The 13,521-nt window shown below is 34.7% G+C and overlaps 1 protein-coding gene across 1 annotated transcript; it reads left to right on the forward strand.

Moving 5' to 3' along the window:
* The first annotated feature begins 828 nt into the window (after positions 1-828).
* On the forward strand, positions 829-7,355 carry LOC134790216 (uncharacterized). Its single transcript, XM_063761051.1, has 4 exons — positions 829-989; positions 5,771-5,840; positions 6,420-6,450; positions 7,050-7,355. Exons 1-4 carry the CDS (start codon positions 935-937, stop codon positions 7,224-7,226), a joined length of 333 nt encoding a protein of 110 aa, XP_063617121.1. The 5' UTR covers positions 829-934; the 3' UTR covers positions 7,227-7,355.
* Positions 7,356-13,521: the final 6,166 nt, after the last annotated feature.

The raw sequence follows: 13,521 nt of genomic DNA on the forward strand, positions 1-13,521 counted from the left end.
CAAAGGTAATGTATTTACTTTCAAAACCATATGGTTTCCATTTTCCTCTCTGGATATTGACATTATGGAAAATATTTATGTGCAATAAACCATAAATAGCTAAGTTTGTATGGAGAAGCGATCCTCCACTATCCTCTTAATTACCTTCGTTTCACGAAAGCTGGCACGAATGAAATGTTCGTCTCGATCGTCAACGTTCATCTCGTCAACAATCAAAAAGTGTTTATTGAGTATTCAAAAGTATTATGTGTTGTATATGTAATACTTATGCCGGGGCCACACTAACGGGAAACACCATTGATTATCGCGATAGTTGACACTTTTCATACGGCCACCTTAGAGGATATAATATCACCAACGGAGACGCCAAGTCTATAATTTTCGGTACAAAATAGTCTGTCGTTTTTTGCGGGGGAGAGGCACATCAAATGTATACGTAACGTAAACTTAGCCATGTCAGATAAGCGTCAGTCCATGCATGTGGTTGACATATCGTTGACCATTGGCCGCCAGAGTTCGACAGAGGGGAACGCCTGTTAATGACCACTCCGTTTGGTTATATTATCTAAGACGGCCACCATTTGATTATCGCGATAATTGACACTTTCCATACGGCCACACTGGGATTATCGTTATAATCAACGGCGTTTGTCGGCGTTTCCCGTTAGTGTGGCCCCGGCATTAGGAGCTCAAAAGGAAATTAAACGCTATGCCAATAAAATCAAATTATAAAAACAACGACGCTTGTCACACGTGTCACAGGCTTTGTGAGTTTTGCAGAACAACAAAGCAATCCTTGCAATTCTTCGCTGAATTCGCGGACCATATAAGCGGCGAACGGAGACAAATCTGAGCATTGCGCCTCGGCGGTCCAGCGGTCAAACAACTCTAATATATACACAACGTCTGTTTGTTTATTAGATCAGTTATCGAAATGCCGAAATTCACCTTCGCGTTAGTGATCGTGGCTCTGGCCGTCAGCGTACAAGGTAAGTACTAGTGTTGGGTAGCACTCGAGTTCTCTGCTTCAAGACTCGACTTATAATTAAGTCTAAACTCGAGTTCTTTTCAACTTGATAGAGACCCGAGTCTTTTGTAGAGACTTGGGTCCTTTTCAGAGAACCCTCAATATTTTTTACAAACTATTTCGAAATCCATTGTCTTTGTGAATAATTTGTGGATTAGGTACACAAATCATACAATAACTCCTAATTTATTTAGGAAAAACCTATAAAGTTGTTGACAGTCTTCATTCGGAGGCTCGAGGCCTTTTGAGTCGCTCTTATAAAAGACTCGACTCGGGACTTAATAGACTCAGAAGATTTTTAAGCGTTGAGTCTCGTAAAAACGAGCTGAGTCCTTCAAATTTAGACTCAAAGGACTCGAGTTCCTTCCAACACTAGAAGTACCGGATGTTGAATTAAATTATTAGAGTTACAGATGGGCTGAATATTTGACAAGTTTTCCAATGGTCCAACTATTCGGTTAAAGTGACGAATAATACGGCAAATATTTTTCCTTATCTTTTTTAACACTGTAAAATGAAAGCTTCTTCAGAACTTCCCATCTTCCAAAGTACTATGTACTCTCTTCCACTAGGGACTAACGTTTTTCCGTTGCCATTAAGACACATCATGAGAAATATTGAAAACGTGATGTTTTGATTATTTTGATACTATTGACATTTTTTTCGAGTTCCTTGCCTTTTGACCTGTTTGTTTCTAGAGAATTAGAGAGCAAAGTTTGATATTTCTTCGAGTGCTTATTTTGAGTCCGGTGCAAGCGACTGCAGCGCAGCTGCGAGCGGTGCAGCGGTTCGAGCTGTTGAACTTAGAAGAACATTGCATTTTTCAAACTCTTCTTTTGTCCACCGATGAAAAAGAAGCAGGCATTTTTTAATAATTTCCATGCAAACCCTGAATATGCAAATTTTGACTCTACGTTGTAATACGCATTTTCCAAAAAATAAAGTATAAAACGGTCACAATAATAAGAAAATTTATTGAATACTAGCGACCCGCCCCGGCTTCGCACTGGTAGTTCAACCAATTTACACAAAACCTTAACAAATTATACACCTTAACCTTCCTCAAGCATCACTCTATTGATAAGTGAAAACCGCATGAAAATCCGTTCAGTAGTTTTTGAGTTTATCGCGATATACGCGATACAGACGACGCGGCGGGGAATTTGTTTTATAAGATGTCAATTAATTTATTTTATAAATATCGGTGATGAGGTTCTTACACCTAAAAGCGGGTCAAACAAGTATGCAGGTATCTTTTGCGTAGCAGGAGAGCAGGAAAATATAATGGTAATATAGTATAAAACTCAAATACATTACCTCATCTGTCTATAATATTAACCGTTTCTTATTAAAACTAATGCATCATTAATATTTATTAAATTTTAATATTATTTTAAGGTCAAATCTAGTAAGCCAACAATAACACTTAAGTATTTTAACCGACTGCCTAGAAATAAAGAGAACATTAACACTTATTATTAGAAGTATCAGAACAAATTAAATTGTTTAAGAAATTTTTTAATTTGTTTTTACTTCAAGTAGAAACACTACTATATAAATTATAAACTGAAATAAATCTCATATACTAAGAAAAAACTGGAGTCCTTCGTCACTTTTTCTTAGTATATGACATTTATTTCAGTTTATAATTAACACGATTGTAAGTATGTTGGTCACTTTTTCTTAGTATATGACATTTATTTCAGTTTATAATTAACACGATTGTAAGTATGTATTTCTTTTTCTTTTAAAAATAAAAAAAAAATTTTTGAAAAATCCTGCAATATTAATGAAATACACGCAAATAAAATACCTCAGTTAGAGTTTTAAAAATAGCTACATACTTATGTAATTAGTAATTACAAATAAGAGCTTGTACTTGTATTTTCTGAACACTTAAATTCAAAATAGGACTAGATATCGAACGGGAAAGTTATCGATCGCCTCTATTCGTCTGTTTAATATAATATAATGTTTAATATAAGTACAAGTAAAATAATAGTAACCCGGGTATCTACGGATTTTTTTTCGAGTTCCTTGCCCTTGATCTCCAAGGCACAGGGATTATTATCGTATGGCATTGGGTAAAAATTTAGTCATCGGCCATATTAAACGATTGGATAATTTTCCTGAAAATGGAATCCTTGCAATAAAATATTACTTACATCGACTTGTACCTAAATCATAAAAATTAAATACTAAAAGTCTATAAGTAAAAGTTAAAATAATTTCAAACTCACAAGCCCAAAGGCCCACAAACCCAAAAAACCTAAAGGTCGTCTGGAAGAGATCGCTTTTTAGCGGTAAGACCGCCTGTTGTTACCTGGTTCTATGTTTCCGTTAAAAAATTTTTGTAGTTTTACATGTTGTAAAATGTGTAATTATTGGTGCAATAAAGAATATTTACTTACTTACTTACTTACTCACAGATGGAGCCGAGATAAGACAGTTACACTTGTAATGGTTTGATTGTCTTGTCCATGACATATTAATGTCTAATTGTTCTTTACAAAGTATGACTTTATAGGTAATCTTTATACACGTTTGATCACAGTATGCTAATTTAGGCTGTAAAACTAGGTTGCAAAGTCACAATAACTAGAACTGTTTTAAAACCCTATAACCACCGGCCTTAATAAATTTACGATTACGACCATTTAGGGTCATTCAAATACAAGTTCTTTGTTCGTAGGTAAAGCAATCTGATGAGTTGCAAATACGAACGAGTGCATTTTAGTTCATTACTAAGCATAAAGAAAAGTTTATTTCTTTTATTTATTAAAAAATAAAGGCAAGAAGGTACAGTCACCTGCAATAATATGTTACACAACAAAGGCCGCAAAAATATCAGACACGATCTTATTTGAAGAGCAATAAGAGCGTGTCACATATTTTTACCGCCTTCGAAGAGGAACCTACTTAGATGGAAGTTTATAAACTTCCTATTTAGTCAATTTCGCGGAAATCATTGTACCATATAGGTAGTATAAGATAAATATTTATTAACTTTAGTGTTGACCCCACTCGTTAACACATCGAGCCAAACCCTTTGTACCATCTTATTCATCAACAGTTTAATTAAGGAGACGAAAATTATTTATGTAAACACGCGAATAAAAAATACCCATTCATAACTTTTGTAAGCGCGTAACATCCATACACATCGTGCAAAAATGATACTTTGTTTTATACAGAAATATAGATGTTACATATTTCGAGACCGTAATAATGTCCCACTGCTGGGCAAAGACCTCCTTCCAAATTCTTCCACGTATCCCTATCCCTTGAAATCTCCTTAAAAATAGTGCATTTACAGTAGGTACAGGATAAAAGCTTTGGCTATACCGTGTGATGTATACCCTACATCAATTACTGGCCACCGGTTAATAACTGGCCACCTTAAAGGTACTGAAAATGAATTCTATTTGCCTATAATAATTTTAGTGTAAGGCGCAGACAAGACATCCTCCAGACTGAGCATAGTAGCACAAATATACGGTAGTTTTACTCCATTTTCGAGTAGTGTCTTTGTGTGACGCCCGTGTTTTTGAACGGACCAATCACGGCACAGGACTCGCTCACCTCGTCCCCCGCACGCCTGTATTTTTGGCAGCATCGGTTTCATGAAATAATTGCTCTAAGCTCCGTCTAGAGGATTCCTAGTCTATGAGTGTAAGGTTTCAATAACTGGCCGCCCTTCAATAACTAGCCACCTTAAATACTAAAATGGATTATGTTTATAGGTAATTTTTTAAACCGAAACCGAGGTAAATAGGATTCACTTTTAGTATAAGGTGGCCAGTTATTAAACAGTGGCCAGTAATTACCTAATTACCCTAATTCCTACACTTTTTTTTTAAATATTCGAGCGTAACTGAACTAGGGTAATTTCATTTTGCATTAAAAATATTATCAATTGACCACACAATAGGTATGTCTATTTTTAGTTGTATGCCAAAATTAATCCATTAGAACGATAAAGGCGATCCTTGCATATAAGCTCAAGGTTAGAGCCTTGTAAAAGACACGTGATTTTATATTTAAGCTTATGTATAATTTATATGACAAAACCTAAAGTAGTAATTCTCAAAAGTCAAAGATCTCTTAAAGACTGGTGATACAAGTCAAAGGCCACCTGGTCGGTTGGAAATGATAAATTTCAGATAAATAATGCTAATTTGCGTTATATTCACATTTAATTAGCTACTGCCGCATACATGTTCATGAATAATCATATGATTAGTCATAAACCTCAAAGCAGCCAATTTATTAAAACGACCTCGGTATCTAACAAGAAATTTCTAAAATACAAGGATCAAACATGAAACCGTTTTTTGGTTATTGTACAGTTAGGGATTGTAAATGGTGCAGTAGGTACCTAGATTCAGAAAACGAAGTTTTATAATATAAACGAAGTTTCGTAGCGCTTTTTTGGATTACAATACGGCTGCATAAATTTAATTAGCAATCTTGAGGCCATTCTCGAGGGACGGTATCGATTCAGATTGTGAATTTTGACCTTCGCTAGATACGAAAAAAATGACGAACGTCTAAAATGCTCTTTTAAAATTTGTAACAAATTATGCACAAAAGCTAAAAATATGAAACTTGCTTCTAAAGTCGGCAATATGTTTGAGGGATCGTATCGCAGGTGTCTCGCGGCGCCCCATATCTTTTGTTTCCTTCTAATTTTCTGGCTTTATACCTACCTATTGCATATTGAATTGAAACTATCTGCTTCAGGGTTCCCGACGTTCGAGGATGACGTTGCAGCTGCGGCGGCGTCCGGCAACTGGGCTAAAGTACATGAGATGTAAGTATACATAGTTACATACGGCTGGATCATACACATTTTGTTGTATGCTTAACTCGTTGGAGTCTTTCCTTTAAACATCGCAAAGTTAAGATAGTCAAATGCTAATTTTTACGCTGCACCTTTACAGACATGATACATTTTTTCAGTACTTGAGACGCAAATCAAATAAGAAAAACATGATATACATAGGTACTTACCTACACTTATGTATCATTGTTGTTAACTTTTAATGTGTTATCCACAGAAGTGACCTTTTCCTCAAATGGGGCGTAGGTATCATGTCATATTAAATACCTAATCCTCCTAACCGATTAGCAAGACCGAAGTGATCCCATAAGAGCTCCGCGAACAGTTTTGTGCGGAGCTCTAAAAATGAAAGATAATAACCTACTCGAATTTCACCGAAATAAACGTATTTATCTTCTATAAGTAAATATAGTTCGACGCACTGTGTGTATTTATATTTACACACAAGTTAAAAACTATAAACAATATGTCTATATTCTTATGTAGCTGCTGTTTTTTATGTTCTGTTTTGTATGTTCTGAAATGTAACGTTTGTTTGTTTTTTTACAGCTTGAGAAAGAACTTCGCTTCGTCGTTCGGGGTATGTTCATGAAAAATGTATACCTATAATATTGAATACTTAATACAAAATATGTAAATGTATTTCCTGCTTCTTTAAAGTTCAAAGGCGCCTACTTTTCAACCAAAACGTACTAATAGAAACATAATTATTATGGTAGAGTCGCACCAAGCAAAGTCTGCAGCGGATTTGATAGCCCACGCAGTGTAAGTGTTATTTATACGTCATAATTTCATAGAAGTTTGTCGTTTAAAATGACACTTGCACTGCGTGGGCTATCAAAATCGCTGCAGAGTTTTCAGGGTCTGACTCTAAAAGTGTTGCTGTTGTGATTTCATCGACATTTGTTGGTCAAATCAACAGTGAGAAAATAAATAATTATTTGTCAATGGAGCAAAGTCTAGATTTACCCCTCATGACATATTATAAAAAATATAAGCGAAAAATTCAAGAATTTTTCAATTTGTGGACTTATAGCGTCGCGAGGAGGACAATTTATTTTCAACTGACTGCCCTAAGGAGCTTATATACACACATGAAGTGACTTAAGGGAAGTTGTTTACCCTAAAACATAAAGCCTCTAATTATACATAATTATATCCTTAATTTCTTGTTTCCAGCGCGACACGATGACAGATGTCCGAAACCTGAAACCGCAGAACGGCGGCCACGTGTTCGCAGAGGCGAAGTCCACATACGAACATTCCTCCAACATCAATGGCAAGTCCAGCCACGAGCGAGGCGGCCACGAGGTCGTCAACAAGGACGGCAAGATCTCCGAATGGGACCTGAATTAAACCCTGACTCCAAGGCACAGAGATCCATTTGCACTAACATCACACTTCGCGAATAAAATAAGCGAGTTCATTGACGAATTTACACTCAGACTTACGCTGTTGGAGTGGTTTCAATAAGTGAAATAGATGGCGCTAACCGTAAACGTTTGAGATATTGCTGCAAATGTACGGTACATTCTGCTTTGTCTTGCAGCGGTATCTGAGGGCCTAACGCGAATCATGTTCGACGTGTTGCCTCCCTGTAACACTTACGTACGAATTTACAAGTGCGACAGAGGCAACACGTCGAAGGTGGTTCACGGTAGGCCCTCTGGTTCAGCTGCCGAAATCACTAATTTCCATGTCCATAAGTCCATTTTGTCAATGGTATTGTGATATTGTGTATGTAGTTGTGAAGAAGTAACTCAAAGATTTCGAATTTGAAATTATTTACTAAAGCATTGCTGCTACACTACAACATATGCTCGCTTATTTACACGCAATGCTCACTTGTTTTATACTATATTCGAGACCAATTAGGACAACTTTGGTTTAGGACTTCCCTTTAGTTTTAGACGGAATTGTATTGCGTATGGTACGCACGAATGGTTAGAATAATGTAGATGTACACATGTAGGTAAGTAGTTACGATACATTCCTTAATTTTATCTCAAAACAAACGGCAGGTCTACTTTCAACAGTCTAAAGAATATCAATTAACTTAAAGTAGATCGTCGATCGATTTTAAATAGCATTAGGTCATTCTAAAGCAAATATTTATATTGTTTAAAAATACCATTAAGTATATATATTTTAATCACTATAACTTATGTAACTTAGTATTCATGTACTTATGCACACATTACAGATTTAACCCCGATTGATGCGTTTTTCTCATTATTTTTCCCTTGTAGATAAGGCCCAGAGTAAAATTTCGACTGAGACAAAGCTCTTGTCCAAATTAAGAAAATTCTGCATACAAATAAGGCAATAATTAGAAGATGAAGAAGTTTACTCTTTCTAGTTCAGGACACTAGTAATAAGATATTGATTCTACGTCGTTTTCGTAAACCATTTACACATCTACTATAGAATAAATAGAAGTGCCTGCTTAATAAGAAATAGCAATATGATTTATAGACATCATCTGAACTAAATCCAATGAGGAGATTTTAATACGTAGTGTAGTGCATTCAGCTTATAATCAATTTTTGAAATATTTTCAATAAGTTGATATTTGAAGGTAAATCTTGGTAGGTACCTACTTAATTAAAAATGTTAGGTATATTGTAATTTTTTTAGAATGATTGATTATGATTATAAAAATGTACTTAGCTAGTTTTTTTTTATAAGTAATAGAAAATTAAAAGCTACTTTTATATTGGATTATTAAAATTTTATAGACTCTGTTAAAATGCAGTTTTTCACGAACTGAAAAAAATAAGATTTGTAATTTGTATTCTGGCAGGAAAGGCCATCAGGTGAAGTGAGAAAGATAGGTAAGAAAGTCATTAATTTTACCAATTTGTCAAAGTACCAATGACCGCACGCTAGGTACCAATTATATTTTCTTGTACCTTGTAGGTATAGTTAATCCTTAAGGAAAAATTCATGATGACTTAAGCTTAATGCAAAAACTGAGTTCGTATCCGGGATCGGCGCGTGTCATGGAACGTGAGGCACGAATCAGTGGTTAAGTATCCCATGTACAATTTAGATAAACATCATGAGCTTTGTTCTTAAATTCGATCATCATATCAGCTGAAAGACGTCCACTGCTGAGCAGCTAATCGCCACAACGTCTGCTTATAGTGTCAGGTACCCAGCCCAATGGGCAGTGCCCATATCTAGGTTTTAGATATCTAAAGTGGACCCGCTTTCCCACTTTCCATGTCTTTAGGTACTCGGGTACTCGGTAACATAATCATGGCGGGGGAACAAAAATTTCCTTGCATCAAATTGTACAGTTCCGAAAGCTTTTTCTAATCAATATTTGGGTCAAACAGATCACTGTGTTATGTCTTTCCTGTAGACATACACAAGAGTTAAGGGCTATAAAGGTTAATTTTCTTATTTAACCCTTATCCACGTGAAAAGGTCCTCCTTTTATTTAGAGAACTATGATAAAATCATTGCTTACACGCCCACAAGCTGTTAACTATAGCCCACAGGAGAGAAAAATGTGCTGTTCGCGATAACACACTAGTTTTCTCTCCTGTGGGCAATAGTTAACAGCTTGTGGGCATGTAAGCAATGATTTTATCATAGTTCTCTAAATAAAAGGAGGACCTTTTCACGTGGATAAGGGTTAAATAAGAAAATTAACCTTTATAGCCCTTAACTCTTGTGTATGTCTACAGGAAAGACATAACACAGTGATCTGTTTGACCCATTTAGGGTTTACATATGCCCACGGTACGATAATCCACAGTGCCGTAATTGAGCTCTTCAGGAAATTAATGACCCTATGGTCAATATCTAGAACGTTATACTGACCAAGTCCTACAGTCGGGAGGATGTATAAATTATATTTTTAAGTCTGTTCATGATTAAGAACAAAGAAATCCCAAAAAAATCCTGTGAGTTATGTAAAATAAGCTCAATCTAAAGTTTTGTTTCAAACAATCGATATAAATGTAACTTCTACACAATCCTACACAATTCGATATTATGGGGTATTTTTTGTTTTATGTTGCGTAAAAAACTAGTTTACTTAAACCGAGGTACACTCCAGATCAAAATATTTCTACAATCGTCTGTTTATTTAACAGACTTTACCAAAGAAGAAGGACAAAATAAATTTATTCAGGACGCTTACAGTATTGCTTAAAACGAATACAACACTTTTATTAGATAGTATAAAACGTCACTGAAAAGGTCTCCCCTCAGCTTGATGTCAAGTTACCATTCAGGTATCTTGACGCTAGTCTTGCATGGAGACCTGTCCAATCGATCGCGTCAGCACGTAAACTTAGCTCTGGTGTGTGCGTAATCGAGGAGTAAAAATAAAAAATAAACGACTTAAAACTCCAGTAATCAATTTGCGTAAACACATTTTATCTACGAGTATATTATCTCACCGACCTCCACCTTGAACCACAGTGCCCGCAACAACAATAATTTATAATTCAGGTCAATTATTTATGATCACCTGTAAAAATCCCTTGTTGTCTTACGTTAGGTTTTAAAGCACTTAAGCCCCTGCTACACGGTCGCCGACAAGCCTTCAGACCGCGTGGCCTTGGTCTGTCCCGGACCGTGTAGACAGTTGTTACCAACCAAAATTTGACCAAAACTGATCAAGGACAGACCAAGGTCAGACGGTTAGAAGGCTTTATATAGAAGTTTATATTATAGGAAAGGGGACGGAGACGATTCACGTGACAACTTCTCCATATAAACTTTTCCTTTCTGGAGATATATTAATCACATCTGTGCCTCTTCGTTTGATTTATTTTATTTTATTTTTAAATATTATAAGTATAAGAATTAGGAGCATTCAAAAATTAAATAATAGTAAAAAAAACAAATATAACCAAACGAAGGGGCATAGCTATGGCTAACATACAATAAACTGTGTATTTTTTATTTTATAAAATGAATATCCAGGGAAAAACATGGGGACTACGTTGGTACGGAGACAATCCCAAATTGCATCCAAATTCTTTGAGCCTGATTGGGAAAAAATAATTAATGAGACATATTATATAATCATTTGAAGATCGTTAGCAAATAAATGAGTAAACTTGATATAGTTGATAAAATTTTTAAATAACAAATACACTGGTATAATAGAAAAAAACAACGGTGACTTTCTCTTTTGGTAAAAAAATTTGGTGCCTCGATGACTTACTTCATTAATGAGTGGAGTTTGCCATAACATGTTGATCTATTAATAGTAATTAAGTTATCAATTACCTAAATTGAACCTTTTTAAATAGTCGTAGGCAGCCGTACAAATGGTATCATTAATTACATAGAGTTAGACCAAGATAAGTCTGCAACGATTTTGATAAGTTGCAAGCAACACGCATTGCAAGTGTAATCCATACGTCATAATTTCATACAAGTTTGACGTTTATAATCGTGCTATCAAAATCGTTGCAGACTTATCTTGGTGTCTTGGTCTAACTCTAGGTGGGTATTTTTATTTACATTTCTTTATTTTATTAGATTTATTTATTGGAAATTTATTTCTTAAAGCCATAACAAGTAATATAAACAAAAAAAAATAACTAAAATTAAAACTACAACAACTAAAATTATAATTAAATTTATTTATTTAGTCTTAATTTAATCATATGTAGTTTTTATTAATTTAAATATAGTTTTATTAAGCAAGTTAATTTTACATGTTCTACTTCGATGTAAAAAATGGTAAGTACCTATACAAAACTTTATTTGCATGTAGTAAGCCGGTCAACGCAAAAATAATTAAATGCGTAGAAAAAGTAAGTTCATTAAAATATATCCAAATGTCAATATTATTTTTAATTGCGGCGGTCTGCGGTAAATCAAATTTTAGTTTTACTTCATTTGAACGTTTCACTTTTAGTTAGACATGCTTTTAAAAATACTTAATTAAAATCAGTCATTAAGGAATGAAATAACGTGATAGATTATGTTATTAATATAACTTAATCAATTTTGGTAAGACAGTTTTACTGCGATGTCCTTGAGAAGGCAAATTCAAATTGTTTTACCTACTGCCAACTCGAGACAGTCGAGACACAGTAACCAAAAGTACCAAAACCATTATCGCTTTTGTAAAAAGACTCTTTTTATATAGATAACTTAATAATTAGGTTAAATAAAAAGGGTTAGATCCTAAGTAATATTTCAAAAGTATCGATTAGGCTGCTTTTCCACCAGAGATGTGCGAGGATGCGTAGCGAGCAAGAGCGCAAGAGCTTTGGTTATTCTGTAATGATGCGAAAAACATTGATACCGTACTAATTGATTAACAATTTGGTAATATTTTTTGCTCGTAGAACTCAACAGGAATATTCCAATACATTGTGTGTCGTTGTCCCGTACAAACGCGAATTAGAAGGTGAATTAGAAGAATTTCTGAAGATTAGAAGGTGTAAATAGGAGTTTTTTTCTGTCACAATGGTAATGCTTAGTAAAATAACAATCGACTTGAAACATTGAAAAAATGTATTATAAAAATGTGGTAAAGTATCTGAGTTTTCTTTACGTAACTGCATTAAGTCGATTCTTACGGATTAAAGTATAAATATCTGGGAGACCGAGCTTTGCTCGGAAAACAAATATAAACTCAAAAATGCGCGTTTTCACATAGATAAGACCTAGCTAGATCGTTTTTTTTCGATCGATCGAATTTCATCGAAATCGTTAGAGCCGTTACCGAGATCCCCGAAATATATATATATATATATATATATATACAGGGTGGAAAGGCACGACGATCCTTCCCGGAAGTATTAGGTCGTTTAAGTGATACAGAGACTATTGGTAATGGTAAGAATCGTTAATTGAGTAAAAAATAAAAATTGCAAAAATACTACTTTTTAACTGTGGTGATAACCCTATAGCATGTGCACATGACGGCTAGATTAAGGATCTCCGTCGGGAAAGCTCGGGACTTTACACTTTTTTCCGATCGTTGACAGTATCGCAATGATGTATGAATGACGCATAAATGTCAAATAAATCAAATGCATGCAAAAATATTACAAACAATTTTATTACTTTCTTAGATAATTACTTTTTTCCAATATTTAATACTATTTTCTTTTCACATACGGTGTTCAAATGTACCTCCGTGTATTACAACGCCGCCGCAGCCCGTACCCGAGTATGTCGATGCACATGCGATATAGTGTATGCTCTTCGTCATTTATCCTCCGCAGAAAGCACCAATTAGCCTTTGTCTCATTTCGTCCGCAGTTTCACATTCCGTTTGGTTTGGTACACCATATCTTTTACACAGCCCCACAAATTTAAATAGCCACGAGCATCTAACATTTTTATTTGAAGAATATGACATTCAATAAGTATAGTTCAATGAAAATTTAATTTCAAACATCAGACGTCTTGTCTATTTCCTACCACGCAAGAAGGTTTGTTAGTTTGGTATTGAAGAAGTATTTATTCTTGATTTATTCTTAGTATTTCATTTTTGCAAGTTCATTTGGTGCAACTAACACAACCTACTTGTTATTTTTAATTATTTTAGATAGTTTCCAATTATTCGAAAATAATTTTGTGAAACGTGTTAAGAAACTAAAACCTTTTTATCAGTCAAGGAAACCAGAGATATTTATAAGACGATTGCGTACTTTTGAGTGGT

The sequence above is a fragment of the Cydia splendana genome, chromosome 4 (assembly GCF_910591565.1).
Source record: "Cydia splendana chromosome 4, ilCydSple1.2, whole genome shotgun sequence".
Taxonomy (NCBI): domain Eukaryota; kingdom Metazoa; phylum Arthropoda; class Insecta; order Lepidoptera; family Tortricidae; genus Cydia; species Cydia splendana.

Bases quoted from the DNA above. Each gene is read 5' to 3' on its own strand.
- LOC134790216 (XM_063761051.1), top strand. From the start codon at position 935: ATGCCGAAATTCACCTTCGCGTTAGTGATCGTGGCTCTGGCCGTCAGC. The intron at 990-5,770 runs GTAAGTACTAGT...TATCTGCTTCAG, and splicing joins TCTGGCCGTCAGCGTACAAG to GGTTCCCGACGTTCGAGGAT. The intron at 5,841-6,419 runs GTAAGTATACAT...GTTTTTTTACAG, and splicing joins TGGGCTAAAGTACATGAGAT to CTTGAGAAAGAACTTCGCTT.